Source organism: Dermacentor silvarum, chromosome 10 (genome assembly GCF_013339745.2).
Source record: "Dermacentor silvarum isolate Dsil-2018 chromosome 10, BIME_Dsil_1.4, whole genome shotgun sequence".
NCBI classification, from domain to species: Eukaryota; Metazoa; Arthropoda; class Arachnida; order Ixodida; family Ixodidae; genus Dermacentor; species Dermacentor silvarum.
In genome coordinates this window covers 64,427,639-64,449,944 of record NC_051163.1, presented here as the reverse complement: position 1 = coordinate 64,449,944, position 22,306 = coordinate 64,427,639, and the positions used below count along the sequence as shown (strand labels likewise).

The window sequence follows — 22,306 nt, the reverse complement described above, 5'->3', positions numbered from 1 at the left end:
GCAACGTTAGGTACAGGTGTCAATCATATTTGTACAACTTTTAAGGAATATTTGAGACCACCAGAAATCACGCATGGATTGTGCGAAGATAGCATTAGATTCTTTGATCTGAGGCTAACCTTAACAACCACCCATACGATGCTAGTCATATGGTTCAACAAGCCTATGACTCCACAGATTCTAAGCTAAACAAATGAATCTGACAAATAAATGCTTTGCAAATGCCCTAAAAAGGTCTTACACCCACCACATGCAGATATCCTCGACAAGTAGTGTCACCGCCTAACAGAAGCTGCCTATCCCAGTATCAGTTCCTCAGTTCCTGAGAGCCTGCTTAGTAAAAAGCGTAGCTGGGAAAAATCACGCGGTCAACCTCAAACGGAATAGCAAAAAGCCGCTGACATTCCTTACATTCATTGGAGATCTCACAATTTGATGAAAATTGTGCAGAGAGCAAATGTTCGTGCCGTCTTTTCGGCGCTAGAAAAGCTGTCCGAACTGTGCATAATCGGTGGCCGAAATCTCGTAAATTAATTAGGATATGCTAAGGAACGCAAAAAACAGTGTGTTTTGCTCGAATGCCTTTGGCCCGTGAGAAAGTATATGGGGACAAGACGGGGAAGGTGTGTGAACACAAGGGAATGAATTCACAAACATTTGAATTTGTAAGTTATCTATGCTATTGGCTGACTGCCTTGGCAAGTAATATGTCCAACATCGCGATTGGCTGAAATTTTGTCTTACGAACAAGTCTATCGTAGGAGCTTTTCGTGAATACAGGCAAAAATTCACAAGCATAAGCAAGGAAACTTATGCTATCATTGCACGCTGTGTGGCTGTGTTCCCGCGTATGACAAGCACAGCATTAAGGGTAGGGCGAAGGATAAACTTGCCAGAGGGATACATTAAGCAGATATGGTTGACTGAATCGGAGAGCAATTTGTGATCAGTCCAATCTTCTCCCTAATAGACAAAGAAATTGCTTTTCTGCGTGTGCGTAAAGCTTCTAGGGTTTGTAGTGTTTGATTTCCTTTTTTCCCTCGTCTACGACAAATGCTTATAAGTGCGCTCCATGTCAATCAATCAGCTGGAGGCAGCAATCCTTGTGTTCTGTTTCTCAGGTCATTCGTTCCCTATCGCGCTGTAATTCCCCTGTTGTACATGTTATGCCCAACTCTTACGGGAAAAAATGCACAAGGCACACTTAAAAGAAATTGAATTTTAAAAAGTCGCAGTTTCGCCCGAGAGGGGAAGCATCGATTGCGATAGCAAATTGGTAAGGATATTAGTTTTGTCGGCCGTATAACCTTGTAAACATAGGCATACTAACTAAATTAATGAGCATGGTGTCACGCACGCACAAGCAAACATGAACACATCTCACTCGATGACCAAGGAAACTCGCTGTCAAAACGCTGGAGTGAGGAAGCGCGGTGGCAGCAACAAGCGAATTGACCTTCGTGCTGCCTCTCGCTTCAATGCGAACTAAGCCGCGAACACACAGAACGCGGCGGACTCTCTCTGTGGCAGATCGCTTTCAAGATACAGCGGCCCGGAGTAACCTCACCCCACCTCCTTCCGGAGCCGTGCGCGCGACGGAAGACGGCGCGCTTGCTCCCCGCTTTCTTCCCTTGTGTGCGCGAGATTGAGCCGCGATCGCCGGCTCACCCTCGCACGCTTTCACTCGCACATGCAGCATACGGCGCACGGCGACGATTTGATCGCCCTTATACTTTACACGGCACCTCGCGGTGAAGGCGACGGCAGAATTGCGCCTGGAGTGTCCATATAATTGCTTTAGCACGCAAAACTGGGGGACGGTGACAGTAGACGAGACGGGCACACAGCGCGCTGCCCCACGTGTCAACGCCCTCCCAAATGAACAGATTGGCTTAAAGGTTCTCTGTTGTGTTCTTGTTTCTCGGTGCCAACCAGGTGCACGTCCATACCTCGTCTGTTTGTAAAATTTTCACCCTGTTCCCTAATCAAAAATTCTAGCTGGAGGTTTAGAGCTTGTGTCTGTCTCGTCTTCTTTCGCCGTCCCCTATAATGCGCACCAAAGCGCGCCGTCATGAAATGCTACCAACTCGCGCGAACCAGCACCATACTCAGTTATAAAAGACACTACACTTAAAGGCACGTACGCCTGACGTATTTCCTGCGTGTTTTCGGCGCGGAGTCTTTCGTCACCGGGATGCTAAATTTAAGTTTATTGACTATACCTCACTACAGGCTAACCTCAAGGAGGAGCACTTTTTAACGAAGAGAACGCCAAGGACAATCAACTCGCAATAGAGCTTCGCGTGTGAAGCTTGCCCAGTGAGACGCACTTACGCATCCCGATGTTGCTTCCCCTTATTTCACCGAATACGCCTCGAGCCATCATTTATGTATACAGCAGGCACTCTTTTGTAGCGACGTCATCGGGAATTGAAATGTCCTTCGTTATAGGCGCTTTCTTAAATGTTGTGAGGTTCTATTGGAGCCATAATAGGACGGGACGTATATTTAAACACTTCAATAGCGTGGGAACTCACGTACGATGTAATACATCCGCGGCTGATACTGGGGAAAATTAGAGTGGAGAAATTCTGATGACGCTTGATCAGCAGCTGCCTCATCTGTCCGTGGTCACCATGTGACACCATTGGGCCCAATGAGCTACAACCCGCGTAGTGGCGTGACCTTCACAGCGCGCTTTGCCCCTATTAGTTGACACGAAGAAACGCGAAGGACCACAGCGCATGCTGCAACGAGCGGGTTTCCCTCCTCGCACCTGGTAGTAAGTTGAGTATTAGATCACACAACTTCGATTAATCAGCTCTTAGAAGCACGTACTCCAGTCGGACACCAAGAGACCTTGAATAAAGCGATTTCTTTTAAAAAAGAGCGTTTGCTGCATAATTTTATCGACACCTTTCTCTGCATACCTGCAACCCAGGCTTCTCCCGTCCGCTCCTTGCCTATTTTTGTAAAGCCTTTTCACCCACCGCTATGTAGGGTAGTACACCCGAAACACATTTGATTAGCATACCAGCACTCACTCACTCACTCACTCACTCACTCACTCACTCACTCACTCACTCACCTGTCCCAGAACGGGCAAGTCCTGAGGAGCGCGCGTAAGTCCGCCGAGCCCATGGAGAGGGCGTCCGGTTCGGGAGTCCTTCCGAGGGCCTCCCTGAGGTCGCCCTCGCTGGACGACGCGGTGGGGCCGCCGGTGACGCCGTTGGCGGCCGCTCCTTCGGGCTCCGTGAAGACGCCCGAGTCGCGGTCGCTGCTGGGACCCCCTCCGGACGAGGAGGCGGCAGCCGCAGGGGCTCCCCCGCCGCCCATGCCGGTGGTCGCGCCGTGCAACCGGCAGGACTCGATGCGCAGCAGGCGCGCAAAGCTGTCCCGGTTCTTCTTGACGAAGTCGGCCAGCTGTTCCTCGGTGGCGCTGGCGCAGCGCAGGCGTGCTTCCTCCAGGAAGTCCTCGAAAGGCGCGCCGCCGCGTTCGCTCGTCGCGGCGCCTTCTGCCGCGATGGCTTCCGACGCGTCAACGCCGTCCGGGACGTCGACGGCGCCGCTGGCGCTGGCAATGCCCTGATCGGATTGGGAAGAACGCGACGAAAGAGGACTTCACCACTGCCATTGAGAAGTGATTGTCGGGGTAGTTGATCTAGCATACTTACTATTGTAGAGTTAGTGCTTAACTATGAGCGTTTCATTTCTTTCTTTCTTGCTTGCTTTCTTTCGTGCGGGCGCGCGCGCATGTGTGTGTGTGTGTGTGTGTGTGTGTGTTGTGTGTGTGTGGTGTGTGTGTGTGTGTGTGTGTGTGTGTGTGTGTGTGTGGTGTGTGTGTGTGTGTGTGTGTGTGTGTGTGTGTGTGTGTGTGTGTGTGTGTGTGTGTGTGTGTGTGTGTGTGTGTGTGTGTGTGTGTGTGTGTGTGTGTGTGTGTGTGTGTGTGTGGTGTGTGTGTGTGTGTGTGTGTGTGTGCGTAGCGTCTGTGACACACGCAGTTAAATTACCCATTGAATTAGTCGCGTCATCTCGTGACAGAGCCAAATGTACGTTTTCCATAAAATCCGTATCGCTTAAACATTTGTGGGCGACTGTTACATCTGTACGCTCCTGTTTATCTCAGAATATGTATCAGAACCTTGATTAGGCTTCTGAGCTTATACGTGCTTAGTTATTTTCTGAACTTTTGCCTTTGCTACTTATATTACATTACTATTTATTTTTGCTACTGCTGTGTTTAAAGAACTAGCAGCCGCGATTGAAAGGTGACCAAGTGTTTCTTTTACTTTCAATTCAGCAAAAAAATTTACTTTCCACCATTAGTTTCAATGTACACTCTCAACAGGGTAACATTTATAAAGGAGCATATCGTCACAACTATAAGGTAACCAGTGGTATTTCTTTGAAATAATGGCAACAGCTATGCGGACTCCAATATTTGGTTACATTTAGCCAGGTCCCCAGAACGCACCATCAATTTTAATAAACATTTATAGGGGCAATATGGTACTGTACTTCGGCAGAAAACGCTGTCTAATACATCCTTTAACATGACGTCTGGCTCCAAAACCTATAGTTTCCTCGCGTAAATTTCACTCCGTGTAATGCTAACTTTAGTCCTTACGAAAAATATCCGAAAAGTCCAAAGCTCGTGCAGGTCTTGCCCTTATTTAGGGCAAATATCAATGGCTACATTTAAATTGCGTTTTTACAGGGCTTTAGCTGACCACCGTTTTCATAAAACTAAGCTACTTTTCAACGCTGTCACTTGCCATGCATATCGCAAGCACCAGCGGGTTGTAAGCGCGTGAACACGGCATCTCACCTGAACGCCAGCGCTGTCCGCCATGGCAGAGAGCAATACCAGGCTGCTTCGCCTGGTGTACGCCACCAGCTGGACTGCCTCGGTCCCGCAGACGCCTGAAATGAGCGAGAAATGAGGAATCATTCCCGTTTGATAAGATAATTGCTGCTGGTGATATAGCGAATTGTTAGAGTATCTGTCGGAACACTAAAGATCCGCATTTCGATGGGGCAAAATGCGAAAACACCCGTGTACTTAGATTTAGGTGCACGTTAAAGAACTCCAGGTGGTCCAAATTTCCGGAGTCCCCCACTACGGCGTGCCTCATAATGAGATCGTGGTTTTGGCACGTAAACCCCATAATTTAATTTAATCTTAACTAAAGATAGATGACAAAGAAATACGTACACCGACCAAATAAAACTTTAAAAACAAGACGTTTCGGCTTCCATACGGAAGTCTGTAAACTTGAGAACTTGGGAAGCTTGGGAACAAGGATTACATATAGAAGCCGAAATAATACTTGACTTTTTGTGCTACAGCGACGGCCTATCAATTCGTCCACTAACTTTGGTATTATCTAGTAAACATAAATACCCAAGTTAGTGGACGAATTGATGGCCGTCGCTGTAGCACAATTGGTAGTGCAACGCACGCGTAATGCGGAAGTTGCGGGTTCGGCTCCCGCCGGCGACAAGTTATCTTTTCGTCCGCTTTCATTTCCCCTTTTCTTCATTATTTTCTACATTCCAATTTCAACTACACTTAATTTCCCCCGATGCTTCCCTTTAGTCTTGTTGGGTCGGGCGAACGCGAGAAAGAAGCTCTCGTCGACATCACTACATGTCGGCACGGAAGCCTGCGGTATGCAGCACAGCGTTGCTCTTCGGAGTATCACTGCGGAGTGAGAATGCAGCCTCTCTTGCTATCTCTATATACCTATGAATCGATCGATCTATCTCTGTATCTCTCTATATCGCTCCGTCTTTAACAAAACTTCTGGAGCAAATTGCTTCTTGATGCTAAGAAAAGATACTGCGCCAAAGAAAGGCAATCGCGAGAGGGTGTGCTCTCTGTCTTTCCCTGGTGCATAGTTCTGCCCAATTGTGGAAAACGCACGTTCAGTTCTCACCCGATAATGCGTGTCCGCTGGCACCGGACACTATGGAGCAGCGACGGGGCGGCGTCTCAGACTCTAAGCTGCCGGACTGTGACGACCGCTGGCGCAGCAGCAGCGTCCATCGGGACAGCCGGCGCGAGGCCGCCCCGTCCGGAGAACCGCAGCCTCCCGCCCCGCCCCGCATGGCGAACACAACGCACGATCGTCCTGCAAGAGCGAGAAATACAAAAAAGAAATGTAGGACTATGCATTTCTTAACCACACTAGATTACTGCAGAGCGCTTCGGCCATAGGAACAGCGAAATTGGTCACAAATAGCTTTACAAGTATAGTACAGTATTCAAATGTGCGTTACCAGTGGAACAAGAGTACATTTCGGGAGCACGTATACCAGAAGGCAAAAAGAATTATTTATTTTGACCGAACAGTCAAAATATATGTATATATATATATATATATATATATATATATATATATATATATATATATATATATTGCCTTCTGGTACTCGTGCTCTCGAAAATGTACCGAACATCACCGAGAGCGGAGGAATGCAAGGGCGAAAGCACTGCATGAGAAGTTTCAAAACGATGCGGACGTGGTTTATGTAGACACAGCGGAATATGCAGACGGTCGAGCCATGGCAGTTGGTCACCTCAACTCAAGCGGGCCACTCGCTTGCCAGCGGCGCCATTAAAACAAGACAATCAGAAATCGCGGAAGAAGCGGCCATAGCGCTGGCGCTCGCCTCCACAACGGCGAGCGTCATAATCACTGAATCGAAAAATGCGCTTCATAACTTCACTAAGGGAAGGGTCCCCAGAGAGGCGCTAAGGATAATGAGTAACTTTCGCGGGGAGCGTGACGTTCATATCATATATCGACGCCCGCCCACTCCTCCCTCCCGGGCAACGAAACCGCACACATCCTAGCTCGAGAGTTAGCGAGCTGAGCAGGAACAACGCGGGGCCCGAGTACGGAGAGAGACCGCATGGTCACTTACAATGAAATCACCAAACACTACAGATTAAGGGGGCAGCATTAGCCTCCACCACACTCCTCAATAAATAAACAGCAGGCAACATCATTGCGCCTACTACAAAGAAACACCTTCCCGAACCCGATTGCTTAACATCATTGTTATCCAGAGCTCTACTCAGATAAATGCAAAGACAGCAATCAGACACATAATCTGGGCTGCCCCAACATAGTGGAGCAGTGAGAGACCGCGCTGTTCAGTTCAGACAGCGAGTACCAACTACAAGTCATCAGGCAAGCCGAAGATGCCGCTAGGACCCAAGGGCTCCTGGCCGCCATCTAAGGGAGGAGAGATAAATTCCTCTCACACTTGCCATTTCCAATAAAAGATGTTCCTCTCTCTCGACCGAACAGTTCACGGTAATGAGCTCTTGAGTTAACAAGGCTCAAAGACGCAATAGATGTCCAAAACATGGCGGCTATGAAAGGTGTTTTCGGTTCTGCAATCGCTTCCGGTGCATATCCTATCCGCAAAAGCAACGCTTTCGAGATTTGTGCCTGTTACTCCAAGGAAGTGGTCGCTGGACGCTAAATTTGAACGCCACCTATCACGCAGCATATACAAGACGATAACCAGGTATAGTTATCCATCAACTGCTAAAACTGTGCCTCCATGCAGGCTTGTCCCACACTTCTCACATGGGCGTTTACATGAACCCGACAGAAGCGGGTCAAGCGGTCTCGTCGACCTGGAATCGGCCTGTCGAGATCATGTAAACTCTAGCCGGTCGGGCTGAACGAACGTCGAGTCAGGCGGGGCCAGCGTGACTAGCGCGCATTTATAAACATAACCCATTTGTAACGTGCATGTATGAACGCAGACGGGTCGCGCCAGCCAGTGCTCGAACCATAGTCACCAGCGTTTCATGCGCCGGCCGCAGGAATGGTATCAGGACAAGTGAAAGACATGCACGGTGCAGTGCAAACGATAAGAGTCACGAAATAGAGGTGTTGCAGATGGCTGCGGGAACCGGAAACCCTGTTACAACGCGTTGATGTCTCGACTCGACGCTGCTTGCCACCGTTGTCGGCACACGTCAGAAGCAGGTTAATGTAAACGCGTTCCAGTCGGGCTCGCTAAGCCCGATTTCTGACCAGTCGCTCTCCCGTGGGCTTCATGCAAACGTAGCCACTGATGCATACAGTGAACTTTGGCTCCGAGTAGTTCAGGCATGCAGGGTGCTTTAACGAGGGCTGTGAAATTCGATTTGACGCATCTGAGCGATGATGCACAAGTGAGGGGAGCATACATGCTGGCTTGTGCTGCCTGAAGCAATGCCAATCCAAGCCAACGGGGAAACAGTCCGCCAGTAACACGTGCGAGCGCTTGTGAACGTGAATGGGCGTTTCACCAATTGAGCGGGATAGAAAAAAATGTCACAGTTTCGCCCTAAGGGCGAAGCAATGAATGCGATAGCAACACAGCAATCTCATACGAAGTAAGGTGAGCGGCTTTGGTAGCAACAACACGCAGAACTGTTGTCGACGCCATCGGCGTTTTGCCCGCGTTAGCTCTAAATGCGTGCGGCGTTGGTGACTGTTGCTGGAGCCTCTCATATAAATAGGCACTTGGTGCCGCAGCTAAACGTCGCGTCCCTTCCTTCCCCCTCCCCCACGGCCTCTCGCGCGTCTGAAGAAGGCGCGTTTGCTCTACATATATGGTGATTGTAAAGGAGAAACGAGACGCCTAATTCTGCAGCCCTTAAGCGAGCACGGCGCAGAACGCGCGTTTGTTCTCCGCCGTGCGTTCACTCCCCGTGAAAGACGCGCCCCTCGCGCCCTTTCACTCGCACATACAGCGTTCGGCGCGCGGCGACGATTTCATCTCCAAATGACGTCATACGGAACCTCACGGCGACGGCGACGCCGACGGCAGAAATCTGCTTTTGAGTGTCCATATAATTGCTATCGCAATAAAAAAAAGTATTCGTGTTTCAATAGGTGGTCTCCAAATCCACTCCCCAGCGACGATTGACTCTAAGCGAAAGAAGCTGATCTCGAAGGTTATGCTTTTGCGTGCTGCATGCGCTGGAAGTGATTGAGGAGCCGGAGACACGTCATGGTCGTCATGTTTTATTGCGATAGCAATTATATGGACACTCAAAAGCAGATTTCTGCCGTCGGCGTCGCCGTCGCCGTCGCCGTGAGGTTCCGTAGGACGTCAATGGAGATGAAATCGTCGCCGCGCGCCGCCGAACGCTGTATGTGCGAGTGAAAGGGCGCGAGGGACGCGCGCTTTCACGGGGAGTGAACGCATGGCGGAGAATAAACGCGCGTTCTGCGCTGTGCTCCCTTAAGGGCTGCAGAATTAGGCGTCTCTTTCCTTCTCTACAATCACCATATATGTAGAGTAAACGTACCTTCTTCCGACGCGCGAAAGGCTGTGGGGGAGGGGGGGGGGCAGGGAAGGGAGGCGACGTTTAGCTGCGGCACCAAGTGCCTATTTATATCAGAGGCTCTGGCAACAGTCACCAACGCCGCACGCATTTTGAGCGAACGCGGGCAAAACGCCGGCGGCGTCGACAACAGTTCTGCGTGTTGATGGTGCTGCTGCATGTCCAAGTTTATACAGCTGATAAAGCTGCTATCATTACTCCGTATAGCTCTCTTCAAATTTGCTATCGCAATTGATGCTTCGCCTTTCAGGTGAAACTGCGACAACTTTTTTGATACCACCCATACTATCAGGACGCGAGCTCCCGCGAGCAAACGAGAATAGGAAAAGTCAAAATTTTTCACGCGTTCAATGTCTGAATCATTAAGCGTTGTGCAGTACAGTACAAGATACGCGTAAACCACAAGGGACATGTGCCTTTATGGTCGTTTCTTTTGCGTTATTATATTTAACTATATGAACCCTTTTGAGGCGTTTAATTGCATACATCAATGTATGTTTCAACCGTTCAAGGCGCGCGAGCTGCCACGAACGGAGAACGCGTGCGGCCTGAAGCAACCCCAATTGAAGACAATTACATTTTGCCAGCCACGTGCAAGTTACCATAGGCTAGGCCTGTTTTCCTTGATATTGAGTACCCGTGGTAAGTAGTGCACCGACATAACGCCCAAAATTTGCTGCCTACGAAAGGTGAACAGTAGCGAAAGTGCACACCAGCTTTCGCTTTTCGTGAAGAGGGCAAACGGGTTAGAAATGGATACTCGTTCAGCCTGGAGCTGGCGGGCCGGGTTCTGTCATGTCGGGCCGGGTTCTGTCATGTCGGGCGATGACGTAATTTATGTGACACATGCAGATGATATTGAGAAGAACCGTTTCAGTTGTGAAACCTTTACATATGCATGTCATTTCCAGCAACTCGTACATCAAAGACAGTGAATCTATACGATTGAGCACACAAATCCCCTGGAATCTACTATGGGTCCGCTCTACCACTGCCGGAAATCTACCCAAGACTTTGCAAGCGCTTTTTTACGTACGGTGCGATCCCTTCGCTGCACCCGAGCCTTTTCACGTGTACTATATCCGAGCTTAGCACTTCTATATTTTCCGTCATATCCGACTAATGTTCCTGCGGGCCGAGCCGGCCGGACCGACAGCGGCGTCGGGCCCCGCGTTACGACCTAGGAGCTGGTTAGTACCAACGAACCAGTAGGATTCCATAGCTGGGTTTTCTTAGTGATAGGTCGTCCAAAGCCAGCGGCCGTGGCTCGTCACCTCCACGGGACGAATCAAGCCCGCGGCTCGGCTGCGTGTTCTCGCCGATGCCTTGGTCGTACACGGCTGATTCGGGAATCCGACGCAGGCAGCGTAGCTGCCTTGCTGCCTGTTCTTTGAGGGATCAAATTCCGGCCGCGGCGGCCGCATTTCCCTGAAGACGCAATGCAAAAACGCCCGGGTGTCGTGCATTGGGTAATCGTTGAAGAATCCCAGGCGGTCAAAACTTATCTGAAAGGACTACGGCATGCCTCAAAATTCAATTATGGTTTTGGCGCGTAAAATAACGAATTTAATTTAGATTGAAAATCTAGATTGATAACTTATTCGTCTAGAAGTCTGGCATCGTTCTCGGAGAGCCAATATCTCCTTTTATTTCATAGTAAATTGCCGAAGTTTCCAACCTGTGCGGCTGTAACCACCAGCTCGAAAATGGACGAATTGAAGTGATCTCCACGTGACCCCCCTCTATGCCGACATCTGTGAATCAGCCAGTGCTGACATCACACGACAGGTGCCATAGTCGACAACAGGTGGCGCCACTACGAGTTTTTTTTTTTTTTAGTCATTTTCTTGGTTACAAAAGCTCTGTTCTCCCTACGAATGACGAATTCGTGTTATTAAAGACGCCTAGTCTTTCAATCAAGCTCGACTTAATGCTTTGGTGTACCTTTAATACTGACAAGGCGACCGCACGAGTACCCTAGCACGAGAACTGTTGTGGAATAGGTGGGGTCTAAAATATGGTAAGCGAGACATGCTTCCGGCTGCGCATTCACTTCCGTTGCATGCAGTGTGTAAAACTATAGCCTTCGAGATCTGTCTCTGTTACGCAGTGGCAGCAGTCGCTGAGCCGTGAATTGGTGCGCCATCTATTCCCCAAAACAGCTTGGCTGTAAAAGAAAGTACCACTGATGGTAATGCAACTGAACTTCGGTAACATATCACTGACTTTCATAATCATCGGCAATTATTCGCCCCGGATTTTCTTTGAACAAAAGAAATGAGGCCCATTAGCAACTTTTCCTTGTTCATTTGTGGCAAACATTACAGGCATATGTTAACTTCGGAAGATGATGGCATAAAGAATATTGAGGAAGCTCGAAGAATCTTACATTGCTTATCTACGTGTTCTTGTTTCCCGTAATGCTAATTACACATGAAGGGAAAACCTTCAGACTAACCAGTGCCCGCCCGGAGGCTTTTCAAGATAGCCTATGTTAGCAGTGCGTGCAAACATTCGACTCCATCGAGAACCGTCTCTGACGGTCTTAACATTTCGTGGCTGTAAGTTACGTACGTTCTTTGTGTAAGCGACTGCCTCTTGGCAATTCCCCTATAGTGGCTGAGCGCAATTATTAGTGCGATAGCAAATATACGGGCGCCCAAGGCGCATTCTAGCCGTCGGCGCCGTTGTCGTACTGTCCCGCTATCAACGGCGCATGCGCGGCACGCGCGCTGGGAACATCTCCAGAGACTCTGAGTGCGTTTGGCTGCAAAAAAAAAAAAATTGCGAAGCGCAGTCATGAAGTCAGGATGTACGGGCTCGGCGCTACCAGGAGTATACATACGGCGCGGACTTTTTCGCGCCCATTTCCTTCACCCACTGGAAAGAGTGTTTTACAGCGTAGCTGTAAAACACTCTTTCCGACCAACTATTGCCTTTCCGACCAACCAGATTGCCGACCAAAAATGGCGTCATCCGTGCGCAAAAATGTGGGCCGGTTCCGGAGGTAGTGCAATACCAGGAGCGGCAAAGCGAAAAAGAAGCCGCAATGCAACCAGCAGAGGCGTGGTGTCAAAGTGACCATTACTACCATTACTCTAAATTGTCATTACTACCATTACTCCAAAGCAATGAAGCATTGCATACTCCCTTAGCAGTTGTATAGTGGTGGTTTTCAACAGCTTCGCTCGACATCCGCTTTCGCAAGGCCAGGATGACGAGTCAATTTTTTCTTTTTTTGTGTGTGTGTGTGTGTTTGTTTGTTTGTTTGTGTGTTTGCGCCAACGGTGCATTTCTGCCATCGCAACTAGGGGGCCACCACCGAGCACCAACGGCATGAGCCACCCGTTCTGCGGACGGGCGTCCGACCGATGTGACCGACGTGACGATGTACACGCCGAGCGTCTATCATACCGCAGCATGATCGCCTTGCTGAGAAGCCGTTGCTGCTGAATAAGCGCCACCGGGCTGCGAAGAGGGACGCCCGAAGCCTCGTACCAGGCCAAAGCCTCCTAGATGGCATCCCTGTGAACTCCGCTTTCGAACCGAAACTCGGTCCGAAACTTCCACTGTCGAAAGCCCGGCGGGACGAAAGCGGTCACGTCAAAATCGCCGCTACTTATACACGGGAGCATCCCCATTCTATAGAGTAGGGCAAAGTAGGATGACGTCATGGATCGAAGTGCACGGGCCTTGTGCTATTTATAGGAGCCGTTGACCAGGCACGGAGCACGCTCCGGGAACAAACGCAGCAGCCCCTTACTCTGAAGCAGCCGGCGAGGGCTATAGCGACGACTTCGCGCGCGTGGCGACGAAGTCGACCGAGCATGCAGGCCGGCCCGGCTATTGTGTTTTGCCGGACAGTCGCATGCTATTCTCGCGGCATTCCGGAGATCGCAACTTTCAACGAGCTCCGTTCAACGAGCTCAGTTCGAGAAAAATCATGGTCTGCAGTACCAAGTGATAACTGTCAATGTTGAACGCATTATAAAAGCTAGTGCTCGATACAAGACAGACAGAAGAAACGGGAAAGGCAGGGAGGTTAACCAGAAGGGAAGATCCGGTTTGCTACCCTTCGCTGGGGAGAGAAGAGAGGGGGAGGTAAAGTGATAGGAAAGTAGAGATATAGAGAAAGAAAGGCAGCATAGATGCACAATCAAAGTCGGTCACTGTCACCGCATACTATATCACCGCACAGCACATTAGCACTTGTAGCACTGTACACATCACTCCAGGCTACAGCCGCTTGTCCAATTCTGTAGTCCTTAAAAACTGCAGCAGAGCCCTCGTCGACATGCGCAGCGATAGCTAGTGATGTCGGCATTCTAAAGGCCCTACTAGGATTCTACTCTATATAAACACCGTGGTGGTGTAGTGGCTTCGGCGTTCCACTGTGACGTCTGAGGGCGCGTGATCAAATCCCGTCCGCTAAGGACGCATTTCGACGAGGTAAAAATGAAAAAGCGCACGTGCACATGCATTGGGTGCAACCACTGGTTTACTCAATATTATCCGGAGTCCCCCATTACACGTCGTGCCTCATAATCCTATCGTGGTTTTGGTACGTAAGACCTTGTAATTTATTAACACGAAAGTGTTTTATGCCGGGGTCCACCAAGACTTCACTGACGTATTTCCGTCACGGAAATACGTCATAGAACATAATACAAAGAAAGAAACCAGAAGAAAAAGTTCCACAAACATGCAAAATTTGGAAATCGAACCCACGACCTCTCGGTCCGCGACGATAGATCGCCGAGCGTTTAACCCATTGCGCCACAAACGCATTTGCAGAGAGCTACACAGACGCGCCTTATATATCTAACACTCCTCCGTGTACCCGCGCTCTTGCTCGGGGCGGTGCCGCCGCCTACGAGCAGAAAAGAGAAGTACTGCATTATGACACTAACGCGCACCGACAGTGAACGCTTCGGTGGTCTCAGCACTACGACGCCTCGATGCCAGCATTCGAAGGGACGCTGGCATCAAGAAGCACTACCAACGCCACCTAGGTGGCGTTCACCGTACTCAGCACAGCGGAGCGTGGCCTCCGCAATTAGCTCTGAAAATGTTTCTGAAGTTGATCGCGGAGGCTGCAATTACGACGCGCTGTACGCGCTGATTTGACTCGGTGACGATTCAGTTACGTGCTTTGTCTTGCGCGTTGTATTAGTGTGTCAGTTACGTGCTTCGTCTTTCGCGTTGTGCTAGCGTGTGCAGCGTAGTGCAGCTTCCATATGCACGACGGTTGCTCATGGTCATCGACGTTGGTAGTCGTGATGGAGGAGACGTGCCACCAGGCGTCAGCGTGGGTGCATCAACGCCTAAGGGCGCTTTAGCCACAAAACACCAATAGACATTATATATCAATGTGCAATAAACATTACACTACTTCTGTGAAGACACGTTTCACTTTCGTGTTCTATACCGATTCCTATATAAGAGGGATCAACCTCATTTTTTTTATTAGTTATTCTCAATCACGTGACTAGACTGTGTCTGGCTTTTAATTCCGGCTCAACCACGAACCACGGCTCAACCACGAACCAACTTTGTGTCGATCCAGCTTTTAATTCGGTGTCGCTGCCTCTTACGGGCACATTTCACGATCCCTTCTCGGCAACTGAAACTTTGGATGCGACTATATTTCACATTGTATTGCAATTCATATGCTGCTAAGCACGCAGACACGCACAAATACGGACGCAAAATCAGGAGCGCACACAACAACAAACACGGACCCGCGTGCACGCTTGGAGAGTGCTGTAGGGAATGCTTACACAATACGCGTTATGGTCCTGTCAAAGAGTTATGTCCGGAATTATGGTTTACTGCAAGATGGAATAAGGTGTGATAAATAATATCCTGCGACAAGGAAGCGTATATGATAAGTATGATAATAGTAATAGTGACACGTAATATAATAGTGACTCACACGCAGTCAATTAAAGATGCAGTTCACATCAACCTTGAAAAAGACAAGTACGCTTGTCGAAACGTTGGCTCCTGCTCTTAACTTGTTCTCGTATTCCGCACAGTGCACATCAACGACATACAAGACAGTATAAATCCCAGAATATCACAAGGACCTATTTTGAAGTATGTTAGGCCCTTGAAAATGTTGCCCCGTCTGTGGCAGCCAAGTCTTGCGTCCATATATGAACAGGGGGCGCGCTTTTGCCAGTCCGCCAAGTCTTGGCTCCAATGTCCTGTTACGAGTATTATAATTAAAAAGTATACCCTAGGTGCAGTCGTTTTATGCAGTTTACATAAAACGTAGGTGTGTGCATCAGCTCATTATAAATTAATGTTCTCATTCAGTTGTCTTTCACAACCGAATTCTTGGTAAAGAAAGAAACCACGTGGTTGCTTGTTTGCAGCATCTCACACCGCAGAAGCTATGCAGCCGGTTACTTCAAACGGACCCTGAACGCAGACAGCCGCCTACAACGTGGCACGGTTTGAAGTGGGCCACCTGCCAGGGCCTGCCCACGACTCGCTCTCCCGGTGAGCTCCAGTTAGGTCACGTGCTTACTGCGCGTGCCAGAAATGACGACTGAGTCAAGGCTTTCGCGTTGTATTCAGGTTCGCAGTGGAGTGTGACCCGTTATTACATCTATCTATCTATCTATCTATCTATCTATCTATCTATCTATCTATCTATCTATCTATCTATCTATCTATCTATCTATCTATCTATCTATCTATCTATCTAGATCGGACTTGTCTTTCTTTTCTTTTTTAAGTGACTCGGCGGATACAGCAACCTCCTATAGTATAGTGACATGACAACTCTGATTTGTCATTCTTCTGCGCTACGTGAAGGTCCCACTCTCGTAGACCCTAGATGAAATACTGGCAAGCGTCACAGCGCCCTAAATAATTTCCCAGATTACTTGTTGGTACGAGCCAGTTTCGGTTTCGGTAGCCAGAAGGTGGGCGCGTCGTGACGTCATAGTATGTTGGTTGCCTCCGTTCTAGCGATCGCTGCGCCTGGCGCACGCGAACGCCGTCAAAACAAACGCACTCAGCACTCTTGTTTCTTTTACTGTGAGCAACGTCATCCCACCTAGCCCTATTGCTACACTATACGTCAGCAATTTTTTTTTCTCTATTACGTCTTCCCGATAATGTCGATGACGCAGCGTCTGGCGCTCCGTAGCCCAGATTAAAAATACCTGATAAGTGTTTCCTAACTTTCATGCTCGCTAACTGCCATCCTGTAGCGTGCGAAAAACGTTCAGTAGAATTTCTACAATTTGCGATATACGTGTTAGTATTCTCTTAAAATAAGCGGGACTGGTCAACCGGTTGCTTTCTAAACATGTTACGAGCAGAATGAGTGCGAGTATGCCTACAATCGAAGGAAAATGAGAGTTTAAACAGCAGTAGTTGAAATCGCAATACTCGCTAAGTCATTCTAGGGCCGAAGTCGACTTCCATCATGGACGCCATTATGTGTTGGCCCTCGCCAATGTGTTGCCGTGGTTAGCGAGTATGTCGGTGCGGTCTAACTAAAGAATTATCTGACGTGGCCCGACATGGAAATGAAAAGCCTTCACTTTAGCACTTGCTCGTCGGGTCTTTACAGTTTACGTTCCGCGACTTGAAAGCTTCTCAACCCAACTCGAGGAAGTATACTCGGCGCAGAATATTTAAAGCTCAGCCCGAACCTCAGTTGCATGGTATATACCGAGTTCCAAACTGTACTTTTAATTTGAAATAACAACAACTGATACTGTTTTCCGCTGCCAGAAGGCCAGGAGTGTTATGGTTAGTCATGAAAAAAAAAAAAAGCGGCGCGAAGCACGAAGCTGAAGAAGAAAATTATACGGTGGAACGAAATATTTGCAGGCACGAACGCCGACTGTATAACAACCGTAAACTTTGTTGCACAAAGAACGCGTTTATAAGAATAGAGCTTTGGGGATTATCGTACACTTAGCGCACGCACGATGCTTAGAGATTTAGCCAACTTGCTCGAAACGGAATTCCGGTTGTGACGTTTGGAGGTTACCGGTCAATTTTTCATCGCATCTGTTTTCTGACGAATCGCATCGGTGACCAAACGCAAGGACGTCGTTTGTTTGGTACTTCAGCGCCGTCAAAATAAGGTCGGCGTGGACCCGGAAACAAATCGTTGCTAACCTCGCGTTCGTAAGCGTAACACCCTAGCCACCCGAGACCAACGTAAAAGCCCCGTCAATTCCGATCGTTAGACAAGCAGGAAGCTCTCATCGTCAGGCCACTCACCGTCAGACGCCGCACACGGCACGCTTATTAATCCACTCGTCGACGGTGCGGTTTAGTCCTTCGGAACGGAGCGGCGCGAGCGCGAGACGCTTCGTGCCACGGGCCCACAGCGCCTGCAGCGGTGACCGCGGGGGCCACAACTCTCCCGCGAGCTGAGAGCGCGAGCCGTCGTGCTCGTCCATCGACGCCGCCGAACGGGAGCCCGACGCCGCGCCCCGTGCGGCGGGCGACAGTCATCGGTCGGTCGCACGTCGCCTCCACCAGCGGCGGACCGACAGCCGCCGCAAGGAGCCAGAGAGCTGCCCGAAATGGACCAGCGCTGCCTCGGAAAGCGCGCCGTATATTTAGAGCACGGCGCGTGGCGGCGTCGCGAAGGCCTCCCCCCCCCCCCCCCCTCTCCTCCTCACAGAACACGCACGCACGTCCGCGGCGCGACACCCGCGTAGAGCACCGCGAAGGCGAGGAGAAAAGGTATTCGGAGTCCGAACACCGGTTCGCCTCCCCCCCGAACACACCCCCTCTGAGCGCGTAGGGTTGAATGGCTGAAAGAGGGGAGTCGCGCCAAACTGACAAGTCCCTCGGGCCACCGTACCGCGAGTTCTCGGTCGGCACGTTATAATTCTCCGTTAAGGTCACCGCGAACGATCTTCCGACCTTTAGGACGACGCGGACAAGAGGAAGGCGGCGATCACGGAACCCGGAACATCGAGTGCTGGCTCTCAGTGAGGCCTTCCGGCCGCATGCATGCGACTTCCGAAGGCGAACTGAGCGAGGGCCGTTCGAGTTCGCGGCACTTTCGATGATATTGAGGAGAGAAAAGAAGGTGCTTGTTGTGTGCGCTAAGGGACGCACTCGAGCTTGATATGCTTATCTGGAACGCTATCAGGAAGTGAACGCTGTTTTCGACCATGCGGCACATTCACTTGGTCGTTACAGAGCGCTCTCGCACAATTACGAAACTCATGGACAACAGTTTTAATTAAACTTGTACTATAACAATAAACGCGGGTGCGCAGCAGGTGACTGTTTGGCTTCGTTATGGCCAATGCTGCCCGCTTATGCTAGCACTAACGCTTGGTTACTGTCTTACCATTGGTCTTACATGACCTTCATATCAACGCTAGAGTGCTCTGGAGAAAAAAAAACGAAAAGAAACCAGAATATACCATTCGAAACAGCACAGATGTGTTTAGGTTAAATTGTGCATCTTGACGAGATTTTTGACACCCAGCCCGCGCAGTTATGCGTGCAAGAGGAACAGGTATGACGCACATAAACGACACGAGGCTGACTTCTGGCTTGAAAGACTGGTGGCACGGATTTCGGAACTGGAAGTTCACTGAACCTTAGCGCTCTGTGCATGCGCATTTCTGTGAGGCACTGAACCAGTGTTGTACACGTTCCTCTAAGACGGCAACGAAAGGTCGTTCCTTGTTCCTTCCCAATATTGAAACGAGTTCCCGTTACAACTTCGTTTAATGCGAAAGGAACGCGTTCCAGTTACACTTCGAACATTGGAACGTGTCGTTACATTAACGTTACATTTGACGTTTAATTAAAATATATTATCATATAATCCTGAGGCGTAATAAAATTAGCTATTTAAGACTGACATCGAACTACATATATTATACGAACTTGAACATCGCCGGCCGCAGATTATCTGAAGATAAAAAGAATCCAAAGAAACGCTCCTTGACGAATTTTTTCAGGTAGCACCGAACATACTCCAGACATGTCTAACTGCAACTTTGGTGCTCGTCTATTACAAGTGTAACACATGTCTGGATCACTCTCGCACTCTCGCACTTTCCACTTCGGTCATCAAATGCGCAGTCAGGATACTGCGCTTCAGATGTGCAAACAAAAAATTACTCACATGCACGTTTTTTTTAATAAATTTCTTGCACAAGAAACCGCATCGAAAGCAACAATACATAGGCGATGAATGAATGATGATTCAATATTGCAGTACGAGCGGAAAAAAATGTCCAGAATACATATTAGTAGAGTCTATTGTTTGAACTCAACAAAAGTTGCATCTCGATGTTGGTGTCCGACAGACGAACCCGTTTTTTCGTCAGCACTTCGTTGGCAATGTTGAAGAGCCGTTCCACCGAAGCACTTTAGTGTACTGCCATGTTGTACTTGAGGTTCAGTCCCTCGAAGTTCTTCCTCTGCGACAGAGGGTAGTCGACTGGTACCAGCAAGTACCACGACAGCTCATCCTGTGCCTCGGCTAGAAGGGTTTAGTGCACGTGAGGACGTGAGGAATGGACATTTCCATCCGCCGCGAAGTCCCTCTAGTTTCACTGCGATCCTGACGTCATAGTTCCTCTGCGGCAGGCCGGCATGCCGGCATGGAGGAAAGAAACTACAGGAGGGAGTGTCACGTGACAATCTTGAAGCCTAATCATAAAGAAATATAATGGAGAACTTACGAAATAAATGTCCCATAGTCACGTGAGAGGCAAGCGGTAGTTCTTTGCGCCTCACGCGGTCGCCCATCCGCCCTGCATGATGTGCTGCGTACGTGCGTGCGTCTGTTCAATGCCGTGCAACGTTTACGGAAGGAATGCCATTACGTAAACGTCACGAGTTACCATTATAGTTCCACCGACCCACCGACTACCATTATAGTTCCTCCGTTCCTCCCAAAAGGAGCTAGTTCCGGGAACGCCATTCCGTAGAACACTGCTGAACAAACCTTTGCGTCTCAGCTGTCATTTTCTTCATCTTCAAGAGATTAGCAAACATCAAACGACCGCGCTCAAACGGAGCTCATTTTTGAACCGACCGCGCTCAAACGGAGCTCATTTCTCTTTTCGTCTCTGCCTTTACAGCCAGCCGCCACCGACAACGACCGCACGTGAGGTCACTCTACTAACCTGTTAAAACTAACCTGCCGATGATGACAAGGACGCCTTTGACGAAGATATATGTCCTCTTATCGAAACGTTGGCCAGCCTTTTTAAGCCACTTTATCCCTGTTTTGTAACATTTATACCATACCCTTGCCTCAGAGTATTAAAACTCAACCTCGAAGGTCATTATGTCGTACTGCGAGCGACCGGAATGATAGCAGATGTGATGACTTTTATTTTGTGAACACTGCCTATTTTCTCCTTTGCACAATGGTACGAGTAAAGGAACACAGGTAAAGTGTTCAGAATCGTGACACGCCCAGTAAGTCACTTGTAACCACACAATCTCAACTTTTCCACTTTCTGTTTAGCTGATCAGTCTTGAGAGCGATGCTCTGTTATTCAGAATAAAGGCAACCATTAAAGATTTCTGCATAGTAATCAGAAAGCTTTCAATACAGTACAGCATCCGAATAAAGAAGAACAAAAGTTACAAAATCCTATAATTGTAACGTTTATCATGTTGTGCTCCCTGTGGAAATATTTCTTTGTTCTTTTTAAGAATATTCACGTATGCGTGCGTGCGTGCGTGCGTGCGTGTGTGTGTGTGTGTGTGTGTGTGTGTGTGTGTGTGTGTGTGTGTGTGTGTGTGTGTGTGTGTGTGTGTGTGTGTGTGTGTGTGTGTGTGTGTGTGTGTGTGTGTGTGTGTGTGTGTGTGTGTGTGTGTGTGTGTGTGTGTTTCTACCATTTCTACTACAGTATGGCCACTCAAATTTTGTGCCCTGCAAATAAAAATGTTTTGCTGTCTGTGTGTGAACTTTAGAGCTGTGGTCACTTTAGTCTCTTTCTACAATCTTTGTATTACACTGTTTTTAGCCCACCTATTTATAAGTGGAGTAGCTGGCGCCGACATCAAACGCCAAGAGGACACAGGCAAACAAACAAACATTTTCACAAACGGCTTGATAGAGGACTGCACCCAATAAATATCACAAGTCAGGCGTGGAATTTAACTGCATATACATAGCTTTCAGAATGCATACAGTCGACGGCGAAAGCTTACGGCACATGGCAAAAGGGAAAACATTAATGCCTGCGGAGCCTGGGTTCACAGACTCAAAGTATCAATATGTAGAAGTTATGGCGACCTACAAAGCGATCTATAATATATAAGGCCCATGCGTCAACAGACAAGAAATGCGCGTCTGTTGGAAGCTTTTGCGGCTTACTGTAAACAATTTGTCTGAAAGATCACTCACTTATCAGTGTGCACGCACACTGATAAGTGAGTCACTTTCTCTTCCTTAATGCGACAGAGGTTATACGCTTGCTTCCAGGTCAAAATATAGCATTTCATCTATATCTGGATTAGATTTGTTCTTAGTGTTTATCGTTATCGTACGTTACTTTTTTTGTGGACTTGTTTTTCTTTACTTGCTTCTTTTTTCCATGTTCCTTTTCGTACTATTTCACTCGCTTTCCATATGAAACAGGAAGCTCTGCATGAAGCTGGGGAGACATCTGCAGCATTCATTAAACTCAATTTCCTTTCATCACGCAGAAGAATCGCAGGAACCGGAGTCCACAGAAGCACCCGTCTTCCCACCCAGGGTTCAAACGCGGTCAGATCTCGACGTGGAAGCACTCTTGCCACAATCGTTCCGTGGACGGCGTTTTCATCCGCATTGTCTCCTGATATATGCACATGGGGGTTGACATATGCACATCACGCTTAGACGCGGTTACAAAGAAGCAGAAAGAACTTCGAGGGAGCAAACGAAACAAAAACCTAACGTTTCCTTCAAAATGGAAATTTTCTAGTAAATTC

The 22,306-nt window shown here is 48.8% G+C and overlaps 1 protein-coding gene across 6 annotated transcripts in view; it reads right to left on the bottom strand.

Annotated features, from left to right (window-relative positions):
• The window catches only part of LOC119465874 (FYVE, RhoGEF and PH domain-containing protein 2-like), a 188,275-nt gene that overhangs the window by 140,404 nt on the left and 25,565 nt on the right, over nucleotides 1–22,306 (bottom strand). For all 6 annotated transcript variants that reach the window (XR_007463999.1, XM_049657371.1, XM_049657370.1 and 3 more), the window contains exons 2-4: nucleotides 5,940–6,134; nucleotides 4,829–4,923; nucleotides 3,089–3,585 (exon numbers count right to left, since the gene is read on the bottom strand). Coding sequence is in view for 5 of the 6 variants with exons in the window: in XM_049657371.1 (XP_049513328.1) it covers nucleotides 3,089–3,585; nucleotides 4,829–4,923; nucleotides 5,940–6,111 (764 nt within the window). In the remaining variant the exon portion in view is untranslated. The remainder of the gene's footprint in view (nucleotides 1–3,088; nucleotides 3,586–4,828; nucleotides 4,924–5,939; nucleotides 6,135–22,306) is intronic.